At 41.5% G+C, this 22,649-nt stretch overlaps 3 protein-coding genes across 4 annotated transcripts in view; all 3 read left to right on the top strand.

Annotated features, from left to right (window-relative positions):
- The first annotated feature begins 1,485 nt into the window (after window positions 1-1,485).
- LOC311053385 (P2Y purinoceptor 1-like) lies at window positions 1,486-2,832 on the top strand. Its single transcript, XM_084068887.1, has 2 exons — window positions 1,486-2,173; window positions 2,398-2,832. Exons 1-2 carry the CDS (start codon window positions 1,526-1,528, stop codon window positions 2,452-2,454), a joined length of 705 nt encoding a protein of 234 aa, XP_083925013.1. The 5' UTR covers window positions 1,486-1,525; the 3' UTR covers window positions 2,455-2,832.
- A 5,717-nt stretch (window positions 2,833-8,549) lies between these two features.
- Window positions 8,550-10,861, top strand: LOC311053387 (P2Y purinoceptor 1-like). The gene has a single exon (XM_084068889.1). It carries the CDS (start codon window positions 8,950-8,952, stop codon window positions 9,931-9,933), a length of 984 nt encoding a protein of 327 aa, XP_083925015.1. The 5' UTR covers window positions 8,550-8,949; the 3' UTR covers window positions 9,934-10,861.
- Window positions 10,862-14,460: 3,599 nt separating this feature from the next.
- Window positions 14,461-22,649, top strand: part of pfkfb1 (6-phosphofructo-2-kinase/fructose-2,6-biphosphatase 1) — a 9,785-nt gene continuing 1,596 nt past the window's right edge. Inside the window, exons 1-10 of one of the 2 annotated variants that reach the window (XM_084068856.1) lie at window positions 14,461-14,584; window positions 18,251-18,376; window positions 18,492-18,588; window positions 19,132-19,198; window positions 19,432-19,506; window positions 20,325-20,381; window positions 20,777-20,898; window positions 21,033-21,240; window positions 21,519-21,665; window positions 22,402-22,506. In XM_084068856.1, coding sequence (XP_083924982.1) covers window positions 14,533-14,584; window positions 18,251-18,376; window positions 18,492-18,588; window positions 19,132-19,198; window positions 19,432-19,506; window positions 20,325-20,381; window positions 20,777-20,898; window positions 21,033-21,240; window positions 21,519-21,665; window positions 22,402-22,506 — 1,056 coding nt within the window. In that variant the 5' untranslated portion in view covers window positions 14,461-14,532. Of the gene's footprint in view, window positions 14,618-18,250; window positions 18,377-18,491; window positions 18,589-19,131; window positions 19,199-19,431; window positions 19,507-20,324; window positions 20,382-20,776; window positions 20,899-21,032; window positions 21,241-21,518; window positions 21,666-22,401; window positions 22,507-22,649 lie in introns of both variants that reach the window. The other variant, XM_084068855.1, reaches the window with a different exon arrangement.

Below are 22,649 nucleotides of genomic sequence, written 5' to 3'. Positions count from 1 at the left end.
ACTGTGTATATTCTCTCTGTAGGGTTTATCTAGAAGAGTCACTCAAGCACCAGTGGTCATTTCAGCCACCTCAGCTGCTCAAACCTTCAGGCCATCAAACTGGTCAAAAGAGGAGAGGAATGTCTGGAAAAGGGATTCCATGTACTGTAAATGGCTTCATAAATGCTATTAGTTCCCCCACCCTATATTAAAATTGGCTAAACATGGCATCAGCCTCAAAGTGAGCTCTATTTATGGGCACAAAAGGGCCATACAGTATATGGGCATACTGATGACATCAGTGATCTCCATATATGGGCATAAAAGGGACAAGGACTGACAGATACAGAGATCCGGTTGTCCAGAGCCACAGATCCGACCGCTATGCCCATATATGGTCATGTGCATATATGGGACAGACCACGTCAAACTAAACGTGTGCAGAGGCAAGGCCTCGAGGGAGTGCGGTGCCCACCGTCAAGTAGTTTGGATATCCAGTTGTCCCATATATGGGCATTCCAATATATGGGCATATGCTGATGACATCAGGTATCTCCATATAAAAGGGACAAGGACTGACAGATACAGATATCTCCATATATGGGCAGAAAAGGGACACAGGTAGACAGACAGAAACAGACATCTCCATATATGGGCACAAAAGGGACACAGACAGATGGGTACAGTGGGTATACTCTGACAAAGAGCATTGGATTAAACACATGCTGTCCATTCTCCATTAATACTTAGTGGAGAGTTCTGGTACAAAAGTTCTTCATGTAAAGCAGTAGGACATGATAGAAGTCTCTGAAAAAATGTCTGAAGTCAAAATGCTGAGCATATTCATTGCAGACTTATGGTTCTAACTCCGTATGTTGAAAGGGGATCAAAGCCCAAGAATGCCCAAGGTGACCTCTTGCTTGTGGCATTGGGAGATTAGCTGCAAGATGACTTACTTTTTTAATGCAGACACCCACATTATGGATGAGACTTCTCATCATTTAGAATATGGAACAAAGTCACTTGAGGATAATGGGGATTAAATCATTGAGATAAACGATATTTATTCTCACTGGTATATGGTAATTTTTCACACTTCTTTCAGGTTTTTTATTTTAAAGTGTTAACTTTCCCCACCTTGTTGAACATCTCATATAAATACAGGAAACTGAAACAATGCTAGCTTCCTCCTCTTCAACCACTTCTTTGCATCTTTTAAAATGCTATACTCGATGGAGAAAGGCTCATATTGGAGAGCAACTTTGTAATTTCCCCTCTCAAGTATAATGCTAACCCTAAACCTAAGCCAAGACTGTGATATATTCAAACTTAACTTACTGATTATTATAGAACAGTTTTTTTTTTTGCAAAACCATACTATATCAGAGTCATACGTGTACTGTAGCATTTCCTGCTTACATAAAACAGGAAGAACAGGAAATGTTTGAAAATCTCACCTCTGTTTCTCATATGACTGACAAAACCACAGCCTCTGCAACCACTTAAACAGCAACAACTTTTTGTTTATCAGGACTCAGGAGGCAGGATGACGAACAATTCATGTGAACAAGTTAGCTTTGACTTTTCACATCAATTCTTACCCTGTGTTTATATTGCAGTATTCATCGTTGGTCTGATTGCAAATGGCTTTGGATTGAAATCCTCATTCCATAACTGGAAAAAACTGGGGAACGTCAACATTTTTGTTTTCAACCTTGGAATAGCAGATATTTTGTATTTGCTCACACTCCCGTTTCTGGTTGTCTACCATGCTTTGGGGAGTAAATGGATCTTTGGAGACGTATTCTGCAAGATAACGAGATTTTGCTTCAACTTGAACTTGTATGGCAGCATTGGTTTCCTCACTTGTATAAGTGTTTATCGTTACCTGGCTGTTGTCCATCCGATGAGAGTAAAGGGAAGACTAACTCAGACACACTCTGTGATTATAACAGTTATGGTCTGGGTCTTGGTGTGCATTCAGATTCTTCCAGACATGCGCTTCATTAAAACATTCAACTCTAAAAACCAAACAGGGAAATGTTATGAAACTACTTCTTGGGTTTATGTCAAAGATTACCTGCCGTACAGTCTTGGATGGACACTGACTGGGTTCTGCATTCCATCACTCATCATACTGGGCTGCTATGGACACGTGGTTGTAGTTCTCTGCACAAAACCTAACATTGACAAGGTGCTGAAACAGAGATGCTTGAGACTGCTGTTCATATTGATTGTACTTTTCTCAGTGTGCTACATCCCCTATCATGTGCTCAAGAACCTCAACTTGAAGGCAAGAATTTTGGCAAAGGAACGTCTATGCCAGGGGTGGTTTGATGAAGTCTACATTGCTCATCAGATAAGTCGTGGACTTGTGTGTCTGAACAGTGCCATCAACCCACTGATTTACCTCCACAGAAACAAAATGCTTCACAAACATCTCTGGCAATGCTTCAGGCGGGTCCCTCAGGGTGACATGGGTCATCATCGTCATGAGGGAAATTCCACGGGTATAATCTCACCACAGGTCATTAAGGAAGTTGAACACTTTTAGTGACCATTGGCAAATTGTCTCATGTTTTAGCTATCTGTGTTTTTTTTCTCATATTTGTATATTAAGTGAGAACAGCTCCACAGTGCTGGAAACAGTAAAAAAAAAAAAAGAAGAAGGAAAAAAAAGAAAATCTGCATTTCATTTTTGTTTATTCTGACATTGAGGGTTATTGTGTATATATTGGCATTCTATATCACCTTAAAAAAAGATTAAGGTTGGAAAATATGTGCTCTTGTTGTGATACATTTGTGTATTTTGTTACAGTGGCAATGCTTTCTGTCTGTTTAATGTGTAGAGCACCCTATAGACCATATTCACACGGCGGCCATATTGGAATTTAACATTGAAAGTGCCGCCACCCGGGGTGGCTACTTTCATTGACTTCATAGAAACATGGCCGCCGTGTGAATATGGTCTATAGGAGTCCCCATATAGGCTATGGCATAGCCTATTACTGTAGTTATTTGACCAGCAGGATGTTCTTGTGTGGAAGGTCTTTTTCCCAGGAGTCCCCACACCACTTGAGACAGGTGAGCAAATGGTGAGGCAAAGACCTCAAACATCTCAGGTCTGAGGTCACCTAGCAGAATCCCCAGGGACATAACTACCCTATTTTTGCCGGAACTCAAAATAGCAATCACTGTAGGGTTTTGTGCTCAAACAATCTGAGATTCCCAAATATGTTGAGCTGCCTTACCTGATGTGGGTGTCTCAACCAGAGCACCTGTCCGAAACAGGACCTAGATAAGTATTCTAGCTTGCCAGATAGTACCCCCCATGCTGTTTCTATTAATATACCTTTTATTGCTCCTGTATTGATGATGATTTGTGTTGTATTGTATTGTCTTTATGATGAATTGAATATATAGGACCACACTGGAAACAAGCCATCAAGGCTTTTTTATGCTATATCCTTTTAGCATTGCTTGTGTAGCACTGGCCCTTTAAGGAAAGTGCATAAAGAGGGGTGGCCAGGTTTGTGGCCTCCTGTCTAGCCAGAAGCCTGGTTTGAGTGTTTGTGAGAGAGACCTGGAGGCATGAGGGGTACTACAGACTAATTCTCGGTAAGACAATCTGAAACAAATGACAAGGTTTTTATAACTCATTGTAACAATAGTATATATATGAGTTTAGATAGGCTGACAATATTAGGCCTGTTGTTAATTATACTCATATATCTGTACTTCCAGAAGCCTCCAGGTCCTTTGAGCAGCAGTACCCTGTGGCTGTGCAGGCCTTTATCAATTGGAGCCACTAGAAGCTCGCCCCCGCTACGCGGGGGCTCGCGTCTAGCCCGCGGCCACGCCCACGTAGCGCCCGCGGCCACTTGGCAACTCATATAAGTGGCGTAGCGTCATGAGGGCCAGTGGGGCCGTGGCTCGGTCAGTGAAGACCCTGTAGTGCGGATGATATGTGGCATAGAGGGGCAGATTGTAAATCCCCAGAGGAAACATCCGTGGGCTACCATTGGTTCAGCGATGTGTGCGGTCGCCCTGCGGCCCCTCCTCCTCCACCAATGTGCAGTATTGAGGGCCTTGACGTCACAACAATTGGAGCGATGGGCACTGCACTCTGGTTGGTTAGGGTACACCTAGGGCCCAGGTAGAACCCAGTTAAAGCCTGCATGGGCAAACCCAGTTAGGACCCGCCTTGGTCCCACATAAACATGGCTAGTTGGGGCCCACCTAAGGGCCAGGTAGAAGCTACTTATAGCCTGCATGGGCATCGCAGTTGGGACTGAAGTGGATGCCGCTGACATTGCTGACATGGGGTCCATATGGTTTAGCCCACCTTGAAACCATATGGGAACTACGCTGGCATGCTGGCTGGAATGCAAACGCTGCATCATACCTGTAGTGTTTAGTTTGATGTTGTGTGTGTAGCAGATATACCTGCAGTGTGTAGACCAATGTCCATATGAAAGTCAATGCCCAGCAGTGTTTTTTTTTCTCCAGCAGAGTTTCTAGTGTCTCTGTCTCTCTCTGGAAGAGGTTGCACATGAACTCTGCAGCCGCACTGAGGCGCTCCAACACAAACACTCTGACATTAAGCTGCTTCACACAACAAACATCAGCACCACGCTGCTGTTTGTCCAAAAGACACAATATCTCCTCTCCGACCGACGTCATGTGTTCATGTATCGACAGCCGTACAGACTCCTTTTGACACATTTTACCTCGTTTATCCAGCTCTCACTGACTCTCCACATCGGGCTGTTATAGCGCCACCATGAGGCTGATTAGAGTAATCTCAAGTGGAATTTCTTCCTCGGCATAGTGGGAATGTGGGTGCAAAGTTGCACGGGAAGTGCATGCTGTGTTCATAATGTGAGGCATTTTGGTCCAAACGGAGCAGTCCTGCAGACTTTGGAAGCCATTTTAGCCAATCAGGATGGAATATGAAAAATGTGAAAGAGCCTTTTTTTTAATGACTGTGGAGATACTGTGTACCGATTTGCGTGATGTTTGGGCAAAATATGTAGGAGTACTGTGAGAAAATGTGTTTAGCAAAAAGCGGCCTCCTGGTGGCACTGTAACAGGGCCATGTGAAAGAAATAGGGCAGAGTTTCTGAATTGGCATCCAGGGAGTGTGTGTGCACAGTTTCGCTGCGATCAAGTCAACGATGTGAGAGATTAGCTATCACAGACGGACGGACAGGGGGTGAAACATAGTCTTGCGCCATGCCTTTCGGCCTGGCGGAGACAATAAAAAAACGAAAGTAAAGGAAATGACCATTTCTGCAACAAAAGTAGTCAACAAACTATACTATAAAAACATGGGCCACATTGTCAAATAATCTAAGAAAGAGGCAATCATGTAGAAAATAGCCGATCTACAAGCTTACAAAGCCTCTCAACGTGAGGCGTTTCGAACTTGTAGATCGGCTATTTTCACAATATTTACTTGTGGAACGGAGTCAAACAGAATGGGGGGGTCCCCAGATCAAGTACGTTTATTTGGGGGGGGGGGGGGGGCGGCCTGAAAGGGTTGATAAGCACTGCTCTAATCTGAGCGAAATTATCTGAATTTACTACATGACCATAATGCAGCCTAACATGCGTAGCACGGGGCGGTCCTGCCATTACGTTAGTTACTGTAGTTGCTGTGGAGCTACATAGTTCTCCAGAAGACACACACAAACATACACCATCTACAATGGACTAACTGAGCAGCAATATTGACATTCACCACACGAACGTGCATTGTTGACAAAGTGATTGCACAGCCGCTGCAGGCATGACAACCACGTTAGCGTTAGCGACATGGCAGCTATCACAGCGCCCTGTCCGTCGTCGCTGCGACTGACTGTGATTAGCCTGGGTGCCAGCCTGCTTCGCTACGTTCGGCGGATTTTTTTTTCTCTCTGGAGTTTTTTTCTCTCTGGAGAGAGAAAAAAAGTCCGCCGAACGCAGCGAAGCAGGCTGGCACCCAGGCTAGACTGTGATGGCTACAGCCATAGATATATAAACACTACAGCAAGCTCTCTGAGATGCCATTGTCTGGAGACTGCTCTTAGCGTGACACGACCAATGACAGTGAGCGCTGTAGTTGTTGCTAAGATACGGTGGCGTCTCTGCCCCATAGCTTGTAGATCTCTCACGCATGATTGGCGTAGGCTGCGTTGCCAGGTCTGACTGTTTGTATAAGCGATTGTGGGCTTATTTGGGTGCACTTTTGGGCTCGTCGTTTCCATAGACCACGGCAGTGTTTATTTCTTTCCCGTGACCGATGTGGCAAGAGAAGGTGCAAAACGAACCATCCGGAAGTAGATTGCGAGATGAAATATATAGCACTTTTTGATTATTAGAGAAGGAGACACATGTGAAGGTGGAAAATGAAATGTAGGAGATTATATAGTTTTTCATGAGGGATTTTTGTAGCAAGTTGTGAGAGAATTGGGCCACTCCTGTGGGCGGGGGGCTGATTAGAACCATTGGGGTTTGAAAGGAGACGCTCTCTGTTTGAGTGGAAAGATGAGCATATATTGACTATTTGGGTATGTTTGTCATTTTGCTGTATTTTGTCATCTTGCTATAGGAGCCTAATGAATTGATGAATTGGGATGAATTGTTGGAGGGTTGGTCTAATGCTTTATTATTTGATTTTTGTAGGAGCTGAACTAACATAACTGTTTTTCCCACCGTGCCATATATATATATATATATATATATTTATTATTATTATTATTATTTAGACTGAGTGCAATAGGGTTGACTGAGGACAGAGCTATACTGGGCCATTAAGTAGCATTGCATGATTTTGGTTTTGCTTATTTGTAGTTTGATTTGCTGATTTGCTTTTGGTTACTTATTTACTTTATTTTCTTTTGGTTTTGCATTATTTGGATTTGATGCTTTACAGGTGCCCTGCTACACTTGCATAATTGAACTTGTTTGCACTGGTTGCAACTTGTTAATTAAATATTCAATCAATCAGTCAATCAATCAGCCATGAGCCATGGGGGGACATGTCCCGTCAATGTTGAGATGGCATTCAACCCCCCCCCCCCCACCCCCTTGCATAATATCATGTTTACAAAAATAATAAAAGGAGAGTGAGAGAGATAAAATAAAATAAATAAAAAGTAACAAATCAGATTCATTTATCTGCGTGACATTGTTGGATGAATTGGTTTGTTAACTTAACAATCGTGGGCATAATGCTCGGTAGTGTTACGACCCGCTTATGAGATTTATGAAGAACTGTGAGTATTGTTTCATCGGGTGGAGGCTCTGGTCAGGTTGATATAGGACAGGTGGTTCCTGTTTCCTCTACACAGACTGAGTGAGGTTTTAGTGCCCTGAGAAGACAACATAGCTGCGAACCACAATAACACAAACATACCCAACAGTGCTGCTGTCTGCCTTGTACACAAAGACAAACTTTAGCATTTAGACAAGCAATCTGCCAGGAATTTGTAGCAATTAATGACCGATCTGTCTATGGTTGTCATGTGTTAAAATGTTTAAATGTGTAGAATCTGATGGGTCTTCTTTTTTCCTTTTTTGTTCAGAACATAAGTTGATATGTTAATAAGATTATATTAATATATTATTATTATATATAATATGTCTGACTTCGTTTACATGCCAGCCATCTAGTAAAAGGGCCTGTGTGTGTGTGTGTGTGCGCGTGCGTGCGTTAAAAAAAAGTCCCAGGTGGATCAGAAGTTTGGGGTTTGGGTGTGGTACCACAGTAGTGAAACATGTAGAAGTGAAACCTACGCCCTCAGCAATATTCTTCTGACAATATGCTGAAAGTTTGACTAATGCATCAGACAGCGATGATGAACCTGCAAAAAAAGCAAAGCAAAGACAAATACAATACATCTCACTTCCCCACATGGAAAATTACACAAACTCTCTGGGTTCTATCATAGCTAAATGTAAAGTGGTGGGTGGTCTACCATTTAAACCTTTAATCACAGTTTTGTTAATTTGTTGTAACTATCCTCACTTATGCTATCGCAGTTTGGTGTCAAAAGATCCAAATGCTGGTGGCTCTTTATCCTATCCTATATTACAATCAAGGGGCTAGCATCCGAGTTGTAAATTAAGGCTATATAGGAAGTAACAGTTCATATGAATGGCCTGTAGTCTCGCTGTTTCTCGTCGGATTTGAAATTGCGGTCTGTAGAGTCTATGGGCGTAACGCTGTCCATATTTTTTACAGTCTATGATTACGATTAGCTAATGAGAGGACATGTCACTATGACTTGACCATAACCATATAAGGAGTTCCCATCGCAGCTACTCCCAAATATGGAATGTATGTTGTTGTAACCTCAATGTGTCGTCATGGCATCAGGTGCAAACAAATCAGTCAGCTCCACATGGAGCTCGGCGACACAGATGTGGGGGGTGCGAAAAGGCCCAAACTCATAGATGTGAAGGCCGCGTAGCGGCCCGAACCTCTAATAGGCTATATAAAAACTGGTGATGGCAATATGTCAGTTCAAAGTCATAAACCATACATTAACTGTAATGTCATAAACCCCCATGCCCCCACCCAATTAACATCCACAAGCATGAACTCGCAACCATCTAATTTCAGTACAGCATATCCATACACACTAATAATTCTGACAATAATAATAATCTTTTTTTTAATACTGTATATTGTTTTGTCCACTAGTGGTTCAAAGGATGGCAGTGTTGGTTGGTTCAAACTAGTTTGGTCCAGTTGAATGTGGTCTTGTATCCATTTGGAACACAGTCTTTGTTAAAAAAAAAGAAAATGCACTGGTTAAGTGGAAATTATTACGAAAGAACTTGTGGAACTTGGCTTCTCCCCCAATTTCATTGAAAATGAGGAACAAGAAATCTTGAAAAACCTCAACTCTTATTCTTCCATGGCTCAAAACACCACAGCCCCTGAAGCAACATAATTGGCACAAACCATCATCAGCAGACAGAATGAGGAATAGTTCTTGTCCACGAGTTAGCTTTGACTTTTCACATCAATTCTTACCTGGTGTTTATATCACAGTATTCATAGTTGGCGTGATTGCAAATGGCTTTGGGTTGAAATCCTTGTTCCATAACTGGAAGAAACTGAAGTTCACTAACATTTTTGTTTTAAACCTTGGAATAGCAGATATTTTGTATTTGCTCACACTACCATTTTTGGTTAGCTACCATGCTTTGGGGAGTAAATGGATCTTTGGAGATGTCTTCTGCAAGATAACAAGATTCTGCTTCAACTTGAACTTGTATGGCAGCATTGGTTTCCTCACTTGTATAAGTGTTTATCGTTACCTGGCTGTTGTTCACCCAGTGGGGATAATGGCAAGAATAACTCGGTCCCACTCTGTGATTATAACGGTAATGGTCTGGATCTTGGTGTGTGTTCAGATTGTTCCGGACATGTTCTTCACTAAAACATATGGAAAACAAACAGGAAAATGTTATGAAACTACTTCTAAGTTGTATGTCAAAGAATATCTGAAATACAGTCTTGGATGGACACTGACTGGGTTTCTCATTCCATCACTCATCATACTGGGCTGCTATGGACATGTGATTGTAGTTTTCTGCACAAGAAACAGTGTTGACACGATACAAAAGCAGAGATGCTTGAGACTGCTGTTCATATTGATTGTACTTTTCTCAGTGTGTTACATCCCCTATCATGTGCTTAAGAACCTCAACTTGAAGGCAAGAATTTTGGCAAAGGAACGTCAATGCCAGGAGTGGTTTAACGGAGTCTACATTGCTCATCAGATAAGTCGTGGACTTGTGAGTCTGAACAGTGCCATCAATCCCCTGATTTACCTCCACGGAAACGAGGAGCTTCACAAGCAGCTGAGGCGGGTTTCCCAGATGATCAGTGGTCGCAAGCAGTCAAATCCTAGTTGCACCATCACAATGCAAGCTGCTGATGGGGCTGAAACTATTTAACTGTAAGTCGATGTTTCTGGACAAGGGCTCCATGAAAACTATTGTTAATGCACTTACTTATTCATTGTCCTTTTGAATATGCCAGCCTGGCATGGTTTGAAGCCCTTTTTTTTATGACATAATATATTTTTACTGAGCTTTTCTCTTGACAAAAACAGATGTCTTCAGCATCATAATATTAAAAAGTCAAACATAAAAAGAATAAAAACTAAAAACTAAACTAAAAAAGTCTATAGATGCCTCTCATCTATGATATTGGAGGGGTTGCTACAAAACACCCAAAAACAAAACGAGCAAACAAACAACCAAATGCATAAATGTACTGTATATAAATACACATATACAGCATGCATTGTACATACTACATACTATTTGGAGGCCTACCAATTGCTCTAAATAAGTTGATTAGAGTGGTATTGGAACCGACATACCCACATAAGAGCCATGCAGCTGAATGGGCTGCCTGAGTGTCCCAGAGGAGGCTTTATGCTTTCATGAGGTAAAGCTGGGATTGTCAATGTGTGCTGATACATGACTGGGAAATGTTTTTTTCCTTTTTTCATCTTTTTTTAGTCTGCTACTTACGTCATAAAGAATTCCCACTCCGCACTGCTTCAAAAGACAGCTCAAATTGTTAATGGATTGAGCAAGTCAACTGTATTAGTGCTTCCCAATTTGTGTCATGCATATTCTTGTTTGCCCACGGAATAGTGTGTAGATATTTTTCTGTATATTACTGTATCTGTATTTTTATTAGGTAACATTTAATCCTGTACTGCAGATGAACACAGTACTCAGTTATTGGGTTCATGCCCAATAATCATAACCACATTTGTTTGTAGTGCCTTGTTTTTTTCTAAAAAAAAAAGATATGCTTGTAGTTCCTCATAATTCTTTGCATATATTATTGTTATAAAACCTTTAGAAAATTAATAAATACATTCTTAAACCATCCTGCAATATGAATTTGTATCTGACTGTTTAATTTTTACATACTGTACAAGTTGCAGTAGTAACATGAGTAAACAAAGTACAAACAAATCTGTTTATCCCAGAATGTTGGACACAATGTACAGTAGGGCATGACGACAAAAAAGCATGACCAGAATGTCAGCTAAACCATATACGTAGATATGACCTCCATGAAGATAGCAGGCACCCCATGGGATCAGAACATATTGCTGTCCAGAAATAACACTGTATTCTAAGTATGTTCTCACAAAACCTCCACAATTCTGACCTAGCTAACCACTTAAGCACTTTGGTTTCATTAACCACCTAAGCCCTATTCAATTATTTTCAAAAATAGCTAATCTACAAGCTCATAATGCATGATGTGTGAGCTTGTAGATCTGCTATTTTTGAGAGAAAGAAAAAGCATGTCTACAAAAAGATTTTCATTTTAAATAATGGAGAATTTCTGAAACTTTTTGCTTAAAATAACATTCCCAAAATAGGGATGCCAGCTTGAAAGTTTTTAAACATACAGAAGAAAATGTTGCAGGAACTTAAATATTATTCAAGTACTGTAGTGGTAAGATCAGCAAAAGTTTTAAAAAGTAAAATGTACAGTAGAAGTACAAAATAAGCTATTTTGAAGACTACTCTTACTGTAGTTACACATGGTCACAGTAAAAGGCTAATACTGACAATAATCATTTCAATATGAATATGCCCTACCAACCAATCACTCACTTATTTAGTCATGTTGGCCAAAGTGGTGTCCAAATGATCAACCTTTCTTTATGAGAACGCTAAAAGTTTGCCTTACAAAAGAGGTTCAGAACAAACTGAAATTCAATATCCTGATTCTGGAATTATTATAACATAAATGTAGGCTATTAAGTCATATCTGCTTACAGTAAGTGAAGGTAGGGTGGGGGGTGGGCGGGCAGACCACATCTTCACGCTCATGTCACCATGACTCAGCCATAACCACATAAGGAGTTCCCAATGCAGCTATTCCCAAACATGGAGTGTGTTGTCTAACCTCAATGTGTCGTCATGGCATCAGGCGCAAACAAATCAATCCGCTCCATGTATGGGCACAAAAGTGGGGCATGCCCATATATGAGCATATACTGATGACATCAGGGATCTCCATATACATGGCCATAAAAGGGCCTAGGAGTGAGAGAGAGATACAGAGATCTCCACATATGGGCATAAAAGGGACACAGGCTGCCAGATAGAGATCTCCATATGGGCATATCAGTCCGATCGGTGGTGTAACGTAGCTGTGGGGGACGCGTAGTTACAAGAACATTGATAATTAATGGTGTGGCGTCTGGCATTTTGTTTTATAATGCAATTTTGGGTCCTGGGTGGGATGGTCGACTTGGAAGTATACTAGAGTACCTTTAATTAGTTACTTTCAATCTGTACTTAAAGCGGCACTATGTAACCTTTTATTGTTTTGTCCAATCTTAATCTGTATGGTAGAGTATACGTTAATCTTTAATCAAAAGTATTGTATTCACTGCTAGACATGCCACTAGAGGATAATCAGCTGTATCACTCAAAGACTCAAATATTGAACAGGTTCAAGCTGCACATTTGCTTGGTGTCACACTCGATGGACAGTTAACATGGGATAAACACATTGAAAATATAGTGTAAAAAAATGGGTAGAGGTAAATCATGCATATAAGGTGTTCCTCGTTTTTTACCCCAGCCTCTAGAGTGCTAATGACACCGGCACTGGCACTATCTTATTGATTATTACTCAACAATATGGTCGGGCGCAGCCACAAAACATCTGCACTGCACTGTCCATTGGGTGTGAGGCAGAGTACTGAGAGACTGCATGCCAGTCTCTCATGGCTCAGAGTAGAGGGGAGGTTGGCATGGCAAGGCATGCAATTTAGTGTTTTTTTTTTAGGAATATTTGTCATAGTAAACAACCAGTTTGTCTGTACTCACAAATACATTATGTGAGAGATCATCATCGCGCTACCAGGCAGGAGAGACAGCAGGATCTGCCAGGCTACGCGTGCACATAGTTAAACAAAAACCCAGAACAAATGCAGTATGCAGATCTGTAAATGTATTGGGCTATTACAATAATAGAACACACAACCAACTACGATCCCTGAAGCACCCATCGAGGCAAGTTTTAAAAGACACATGATCAATGACCCTAATGATAATTAACTGACCTGAATAACCTTGATGGAACGTAATTTAATGGATTGTCATGCTTAGTTTTTCTTACTTGACTTTTATTGTCTTGAAAGCAAAGACTGTACATGTTTTTATTGTGTTGTGTTGTGTTGTGTTGTGTTGTGTTGTGTTGTGTTGTGTTGTGTTGTGTTGTGTTGTGTTGTGTTGTGATATGTATTGTTATGTTTGTTGTGGACCCCAGGAAGAGTAGCTGCTACTTTGGTGGCAGCTAATGGGGATCCGAATGAATAAATAATAAAGAATGTCTCACCCAAGTGCTGCACCACATTTCAGCACTTGTGCAGGGTTCAAATCCGGGGTTGAAGAGGAAAGTTACATAGTGCAGCTTTAAATCACTATAAACTGTAGTTAAATCATTGTCTGGGTGACAGCAGAATATCGCTAGCTGGTGGTCAATTGAAAGGTGAGACACAAATGCTTCTTAAGTATTACGCAACAAATTGACACATTGATGGATTTGGTGTGGGCCTCATATCAGGAATGTCTCGTACAGTAAGTACAACAGCTGCTTGCAACAGAAATATCATGCCTGTCCTCCCACAGACTTTACTGTGTAGGCTAATCTTACACTTCTGGTTGCCTCAGCACATAGCCTATAGGCAGGCATTCATACAAAGAATGCTGTTCATTGAAGTTCATAAATTCTCACACAACTGATACAGTAGGAGGCTATTATCAGTTGCTGATAACGTATGCTGTGCAAGTCAGGATCCATATCTTGGTGTGTGCACTGGAAAGCCTGCAGTGTGCTTCGAACCTCACCAAAACATCTGGGGCCCATGAGACATGACCTAGATGTAACTGTTAAAATGTTCCCACTCATTATGAGCCATAACATGGACTACAGTCACTAAAACGCACCACACAACTAACAACAGCGCCATGGGCTGTTAATGTTTAATTGCAGTTTTTCACACCACACACAGCACACAGTAACACACCACAGTGTTCATTCATCCATTTGTAGCTCAGAGAATGAACGAAATGGTCCCTTACGGTTCCATTTGGTTCCATTTGTACCGTCTCAGAGTTCAATTAATACTCAGGATTTTACAGTGTGCACGTGATAAGTGGAGTGCCGGCTTAAAGGTTACCATGCATGATGTTACCACCTCTCCCTTCAGCCCCCCTTCACCTTCTCAGTGACCTTTGCTCCTGTTATCAACCTCCCCTTGGTTCTGCCTCTCCCTCTCCATGTGTGTATGTTGTGAATCCAGGCCCTGGCAAACATTAAAAGGACAAGCACAGTCTGCTACTATCATATGTCCATGTGTCGCGAAGAGGGGGTGGGCTGGGAATGCTCTGGCTGAGGGGTTTAGTTCCTTTAATAAGAACGTCGGCACACTAGTCACCCATACAGCTTACCAAGTTTTGGTTGGACCCGGCCAGGCCTGGTCTGTTGGAATACTGAAGACAATGGAGCTACCCCAAATTGATCATGTGAGACGCCGCAGGTGTGACAGTGCAGGTGAGGTCACTGTTAGTACACTGATGTACTACTGTAAGTTACCAAATAATAGTTTACAGTGGTGGTTTGTGTATTTACCATAGGCCTAATGCAGTATGCAGTACATAGTGTGTATGCACATTTTGCCAAAGGGATGAATTTGACAGGGTATCCAAAACAGTGGGAATCTGAGAACTCTGGACACCAGTTTTGTTTTAATATATTTCATGTTTAATTGTTTTAATTTTATATTTACAGTTATTTTATAAATAGGGGGCCAGATACAGTACATATAATCATTTCTGTAATGACATTTAAGGTCTAATATTTCTACAGCTGCTACAAATTGCTACAAAACCTGCATAAACAAGTTGAAGGGTAAATTTAGGTCTGATAATGATGTACTGTGCATTTTCAAATACATATTATTTCTAACAATTTTCCACAACATAATCTTCTTTCAATTCTTTTACATTTTGGGGAAATAATTGCACATTTAATATTGAAGTGCCCATAATGTTTATGTGCCCACTCTACCTGTATCCGTGACACATCAGAATACAGCACATGTGCCATGTGTTTACCTCACTACGTTGAAACCTGATCACTGCTGCCTGATACAGAGCTCACTTATGAAAGAGTCTTCCCCAAGCACTTGCATTCATGTGTGTGTGTGTGTGTGTGTGTGTGTGTGTGTGTGTGTGCGTGCGTGCGTGCGTGCGTGCGTGCGTGCGTGCGTGCGTGCGTGCGTGCGTGCGTGCGTGTGAGAGAGAGAGAGAGAGAGAGAGAGAGAGAGAGAGAGAGAGAGAGAGAGCTGGGCGAGTGGATATGTGGGGCTGCCCTCTATATCCCAGCCATAGCTGTTGTTTGGGAGGCAGGGCATGAATTCCTAACAGGGCAAACCCCCCAACAGGATATGCCTGTCTCAATAGTACGGCTCAGCCTAAAACAGAAACACTGGTCATTAGTCACTAGAAGAGAGCACATTTGCCGCTTTGCTTTTCAACATGGATCAACGGGATACTAAATTATGGCTCAGGCCATCAAGGCAGACAGATTACAGTGCTTTAGTTTAGAAACCTGAAGCAGTTTAAAAAAAACATTGTGTGAAAATAGGTCATAGTCAGGGCAAACAGTTATAACAGTTAAAACGTCAATATTTTTTTATTTCATGCATTCTAAAACTGTCAACACAGTTTTTAATCCCATGGTGAGACTGGTGCCATTGACACATCAGTGTTAAAAACAATTGATTATAGATACAAACCAAACATACTCTCTCGCCATGCCTTTCGGCCTGGCGGAGACAATAATTCAAAATGATGATGACAACACAGCCTGAGTTCATGTTGCATGCTGCTGTCATGGATATATGTGAGAAGGGCAGGGGTTACAGCTATACCCAGATTCTGTATGTCTGAATAACTTATGACTGCCCCCCTGTGGCAAGATACAGGATGCGTTGAGCTGCCTTCTGTAGATTCCTATTGTCCCCTACTGGCTGTCATCACCTGGGAGATTTGGAATAACCTTTGGGTACATAGGTCCCTTTAGACCTTAAAGCAATTGGAAAGACAGACTAAGCAATATGGAAGTCCTCCCCCTTCTGCCTACCAACTCCTTTTCCTTAGCAACAGTCAGCTGACCTAAGTAGAGTTCAGAGTGCCACACCCACCCACGTACACACAGATATGCATGGCTGTGAGTCTCCCTCACTACACTCTGCTGTACAAAAGGAGAGGGACGGAGTTCAGCATCCAGGCATCACAGCACTCACCACTGACATGTCCACTGAGCAGAATGAACTCACACAGACTCCCCTGCTCAAGATCTGGGTGCCATGGATGAACAGCAAATTGAGGAGAGGATGTAAGTGAGATGGAAACGCTGCCTCACTATGAATGATAGAATAGAATAGAATAGAATAGAATAGAATGTGTCACCTGTCTCTGTTCGTTTTGTTTACCCTGGTTTTTCTACAACTCAACTCAGCGTTCTGAAACTACAACCAGCTATAGGTGTCGGTGATGACAAAAATGTCAATGAATACACTGTGTGCATTCACATAGAAACTCCACATGATGTTGAAATGACCTCACCTCACCATTTATGAATGAGCTACAACAAAATCCTGTTCAGGGAGGCAGGAAGTCGGGCTACTGTTTGAGGGGAGATAGTCAAGTTGGCCATGGGATTAGGGCCGAAGCAGACAAGCCAGGAAGGGAATTGGCTCTTTGCTCTCTGACTGACATGTGGCCCTGTGAGCAGTCTGCTGATGCTGCAGACTACATTCATGTTCTTTTCCCTACATAGATGCACATAGGCCACCTGGTCACTTGTGAGGTACAGCTACTGTAACTGGCTAGGATTGTCACCAGCCTCCTATATTTGATGCTTGCTAGCAATGCAACATTATTAGTTCTTGCACTTACTATTTTTTACTTTTGAATGTGGTGATAACAATTTGTAAAGTTCTGGATGGCTATTGTCAAGACAGGTTACTAAATAGAAACGGCAGATTTTTATATTTGTTTACCAATTATCTGGAAATAAATATCTGATCATACATACTATTATCAAAGTTAGCATTATTAACTAAGGAGCACTCCAATCTGTGTAGATTGTGCACTTCCAAACCGTGTATGTAAGCTTAATTAAATAGTTGCCAATTAATAATTGTAATCAGTTTGTTGAACCCATAAGAATGATGTCTTCTCTATATATCGCTGTAAGGAATCCATCATTGTCATAGTGTACTATATTTTGTGGTGTGAATTGTGGAATCAGTTTTCACCCATTGGCCAGAGGGACAGGTTCACTTTTTTTTGTTTTTACTATTTTCGTTGATCTTCAGCCCTGTGTACCAAATCTGCCCATCTCTAAGGATTTACCTATCTGATCTGTCTCAGTCTAAATCACTATTCAGCTCTTCAAACTGATGAACAATGAGGATTTTATGGTTGAAAATGACAAATTGTCTTCAATTTTGTCTGTTTAATGACAGCTGGGCTTGTTGAGCTTGTCATCTGAGATGATGACAGAAGATATGGAGTTATCATGTGATTTCTGACCTGGTTCACATAGGAACTGCACACCTTAATACTCTATCTCTCAATTTTAATGAGGATTAGATTGGCAGCTATGTGTATAAACAAGTCTCTCCTGGCACTGCACACACAGCTTTTAGTTTGACACCAGGTTGTTAGGTGTAAGGTGTTTACCTTACACTGTATGAGCCGCTTGGCACAGTACCTCTTGAAATTTCTAGTGGCTCACAACACATCATTAATGTACTGATTATTAATGCCCAGAGCTATGAACCATGAGCCATAGTAGCCTGTTTTATATGCTGTATTGGGATTACCACTGTCTGAAAACAAGATAATATCTCTCTCACACGCACGCACACACGCACGCACGCACGCACGCACGCACGCACGCACGCACGCACGCACGCACGCACGCACGCACGCACGCACGCACGCACGCACACACACACACACACACACACACACACACACACACACACACACACACACACACACACACACACACACACACACATGGAATGACATTGTTATTTTTCCTTTTCTTTTTTACAGATGCTCTTATAAGTGCAGAATATACATTCAACAGTGTTTGTAAATAATATTTTTGACTTTGTATTGTTGTGTGTTTTCTCTTTAGCCTCAAGGCCTCAATTCTGCAACTCACCCACAGTGCTTGTGATGGTAGGATTGCCAGCGAGAGGCAAGACCTACATCTCCAAAAAGCTCACCCGCTACCTCAACTGGATTGGAGTTCCTACTAAAGGTCAGTTTTTAAACAGCATCCTCAGCCTGGTTCCTGTGATATATTACGTAATCACAATTTTACCATTTACCATGTATCTCTTGGTTTTTCATCCTGTCTCCTCTCCATTCAACAGTGTTTAATGTGGGTCAGTACCGCAGGCAGGCTGTCCAGACCTACCAGAATTTTGAGTTCTTTAGACCTGACAATGAGGAAGCCATGAGAATCCGCAAGTAAGAGACAAACACATGAGAATTAGAATGGAGGTGCTGCAGGAAATAGAATGCAAAGTCCCCCAGTTAATTCTTGACATTATAAGTCATTAAAAAAGTCTATGATTATGATTGCATTACGTGATTGCAAGGTCTTATGAAGCATAAGAACATTCTTATGCTTTATAAGAATGTTCATAATGCATGACAACAAAGATGAGGGAAAAAAGGTGCTCTTGTTAAACAGTCCAAATCAAACAGGTGTACCAGTGTGTATGCCAAACGCAAGAAGGGCAAAAGGACAGCTTGCACACCAATTGATTGATGTTGTTGTGTGAGCTTTCCTTTTTTCATTCTTGCATAATGCATTGTAAACTTGGGATGCATAGCAAGTGTTACCCAGAATTTTCACACAATAACTTCTTAATACTGCAAATTGATGTAGATGTTGGGAACTATGTATAATAATAAGCTTCATAAAGATGAGCAGAGTACTTCTTTAACCTCTGGAAAAGAATGTTATAATGTTGAATCTTTGTCTAAACAACCAAATTCTCTCCCAAGGGCCTGTGCATCTGCTGCCCTTAAAGATGTGGCTGCTTACTTTACAAAAGAACATGGACAAGTAGCAGTGAGTAAGGGGACAAATGAACCCTTGAGCAACATTACTGTGGTCTATACAGTATATGTATTTACGTATACTGTATTTATGTACTGTATAATGCACTGTACTGTATGTACTGTACAGTATATGTACAATGTGTGTACTGTATACATATAATAATAGTGATAGCACATTCTTTATCATTGGTTTATAGTCAGTGGAATGTATTTGTAATGAAAGTGGGCTCTTCTCTTATCAAGGTATTTGATGCAACCAACACAACCAGAGAGAGAAGAGCTGTCATCCTCAGCTTTGCCAAGGAGAGAGGCTACAAGGTATGTATTGTTGTGTGCAATGATGTTTAAAAGCTCTAAACGGAGGGGGCGGCTCGGGTGGCGCAGTGGTAAAGTACCTGCCCACCACCTAGGGGTTTGAATCCACGTGGTGCATCCAGCTTTGTCGAGCGTCTATACGAACACAATTGGCCCATGTTCAAGGAAGGGAAGGCGGCGGGAAGGGTGATATTTGTCACTGCATGTACTCCTATACGCGCTGGGGCAGCAGCTGTCAGCAGGGAGTGTTGGGTGGAGGAATGGGACGGAGCTCTAGGTGCTACATTCTCAGGTGAGCCAGTAGTGGCAGGTGAGCCAGTAGGGTACAACAGCAGTGAAAACACACAGAAATGTCACTGTGTGTGGGGAGGAATTAATTGGCATAACGACTAAATTGGGGAGAAAAAGGGGTAAAGATTAATTGGCTTATCTAAATGATTTGAAAAAAAATCACACCCAGTGTGAAGAGAGTGGTGCCTTTGAAAGTGTAACTGGTTGCATCCTTGTGTTGCAATCAGCAACAATATGTTGTCACGTGACACGTGACAACATATTGTCACGTGTCACGTGAAGCTTGACCAATCAGCCGTGCTCAAACATACGGACGGACATACGGACGGACGGACGGACGGACATACAGACACACGGACAAAGTCAAATGTAGGAGTGGTTGGCACCACTCAAAAAAAGCTCTAAACAGGAACACTTCAATTAAAAGCAATAGAAGAGTGAGCGTTTCAGTATAAAACAAACAAACCTTTTTAAAACTGTCTCTATAATGATTTCACAAAAATAATAAGCTGTTGAATGTTACCTTACAGGTGTTCTTTGTGGAGTCAATCTGTGATGACCCAGATATCATTGCAGAGAACATCCGGGTGAGAACCTCCTAGTTCATATGTGAGATTTCTTTTTCTTTATAGCAGTGATGCATATATATGTGCATATGTGCATATTATGCACAACGTTTCTAGGTGGGTAGGACGTTGGTGATGTTGCCATGGTGAGTGTACTCTACTTTGGAAGAATTATTTAGAAACAAACTCGATTTTACAGCAATAGAATAAATATAAATGAAACCACCAGTGTGGATGATTTTGGATAAGCGAGTGCCGTATACTCTGAACTGAGACTGGGGGTGTTCAGGGTGGTAAGTGCTGCTCATTTTTCTATGTTCAGTGCTCTAATGCAGAGCATTGTGAAAGTCCAATTGAGAATGGCACTTAGCCTGACTTATACCTCAGCAGCCAATAATTAAGGATTTTTCTTCCAGCAAGTCAAGATTGGGAGTCCAGATTATGTGGATCGTGACAAAGATGATGCAAATCAAGACTTCCTTCAGCGCATTGAGGTCTACAAGACATGCTATGTTCCTATTGATGATGAGAAAGACAGGTACTTACCTGTCAGTCATGACCATTTCTTGTTGTGGGATTTGAAAGTGGTTGGGTCAAAAAGTAAAAAGAACTGTTTTCCCAAAAGTAATATCCCTGTCATCCCCTCATCTTCCCCAATGAAATTGTGTATAGGAATTACTCCTACATCAAGATCTTCAACGTGGGCAGCAGATATTTGGTGAACCGTGTTCAGGACCACATCCAGAGCAGGATAGTCTACTACCTGATGAACATCCATGTCGCGCCACGCTCCATCTACCTGAGCCGACATGGGGAGAGTGAATTCAACCTGGTAGGCCGCATCGGGGGAGACACAGCCCTTTCTCCAAGGGGTGAGAAGGTAAGGCAGACCACTGCTTAAGCAAAAAAGACATGTGAAGTAATATACTGTATAATATAATATTACTAATGATGGAGTAGCCAAAAATATGTACGTTTTAAGTCGCTCTGGATAAGAGCATCTGCTAAATGCCTAAATTGTAATTGTAAAAGAGTGTCTATGAGATCAACACCTGTTGCAAACACACCATGTCAGTGCTGCCTTTTTTGTACTTCAGAGAAAATGTACATAAAATGTTTTGTGGATGAAATAACAACTCATACTCCCCTCGCCTTCAGTATGCCAGTGCATTGGCCACCTTTATCAAAGGCCAGAACATCAAGGACCTGAAGGTGTGGACCAGTCATATGAGGAGAACCATCCAGACTGCAGGGGCCCTGGGTGTCCAGTATGAACAGTGGAAGGCCCTCAATGAGATAGACGCTGTGAGCTCTGTGTAAAACTTAATGGAATAATTCAGATGAAGACAATGTTTGTATTGTCATGTTTGTATTATTCTTATTATTTCTGGACCATTGGTGTATTCTATGTATTCAACCCTACAGTTGGAGGTTGAATAGTTTCAGATGAACAGAATGTTGTGAATGAAGTTGATCCGAGTTCCAAATTATTTATGCGGACTTTACAACTCTACTTGCATTTTCTGTATGATTTGCATTTAAAATGGCCTGGTAATATATGGGTCTTCATCTGATGCATATTTTTTATTTATTTCTGTGCCGTTGTCCCACACATAAAACAGCATATCTACAAGCTCACAATGCATCGCATCTGTGGGCTTGCAGATTGGCAATTTTCAGCAAACACAAATTTCCACGTTATAATGGAAACCATTGAACCCTAAAAATCTTCAACAGATAGGATCATAGCACAGAAATAGAAAGAACATCTGGTTCTTTATCTATTTTTGATGAAGTTATGGCTGAAAAGACATTTAGACCTTTTATATGACCCTTGACCTCGACTCAATTATCCACAATTTAATCAGGTAATAGGGACCATTGCCGACCTCTCCAAACATTTTCATGTCATTCCATGCAGCTGTTTTGGCAAACAAACAAGCAAAACAGACACACAGACAAACTGGACGGGGTGCTGAAAGTGTTCTACACCCCATTGACGATGCAGTACATATTGATGTTTCCTTTACTTTTCTCTAAGGGCGTGTGTGAGGAGCTAACCTATGAGGAAATTCAGGAGAAGTTCCCAGAAGAGTTTGCAATGAGAGATCAGGACAAATATCGCTATCGCTACCCCAAGGGTGAGGTAGGACCTCTCTGAGCAGAGCTTGTTTGTTACTTAAGGATACTGTCAATCTAAATAGTGAACAGTGAATACTATTTATGGATCACTGTGTTTTTGTCATTGGCAGTCTCTCTCAGAAAATACATTAAATTTAACTCAATTCC

This window comes from Gymnoscopelus microlampas (genome assembly GCF_963454915.1).
Source record: "Gymnoscopelus microlampas genome assembly, chromosome: 10".
NCBI classification, from domain to species: Eukaryota; Metazoa; Chordata; class Actinopteri; order Myctophiformes; family Myctophidae; genus Gymnoscopelus; species Gymnoscopelus microlampas.
The sequence above is the reverse complement of the archived record's forward strand: the minus strand, read 5'-3'. Positions and strand labels throughout refer to the sequence as shown.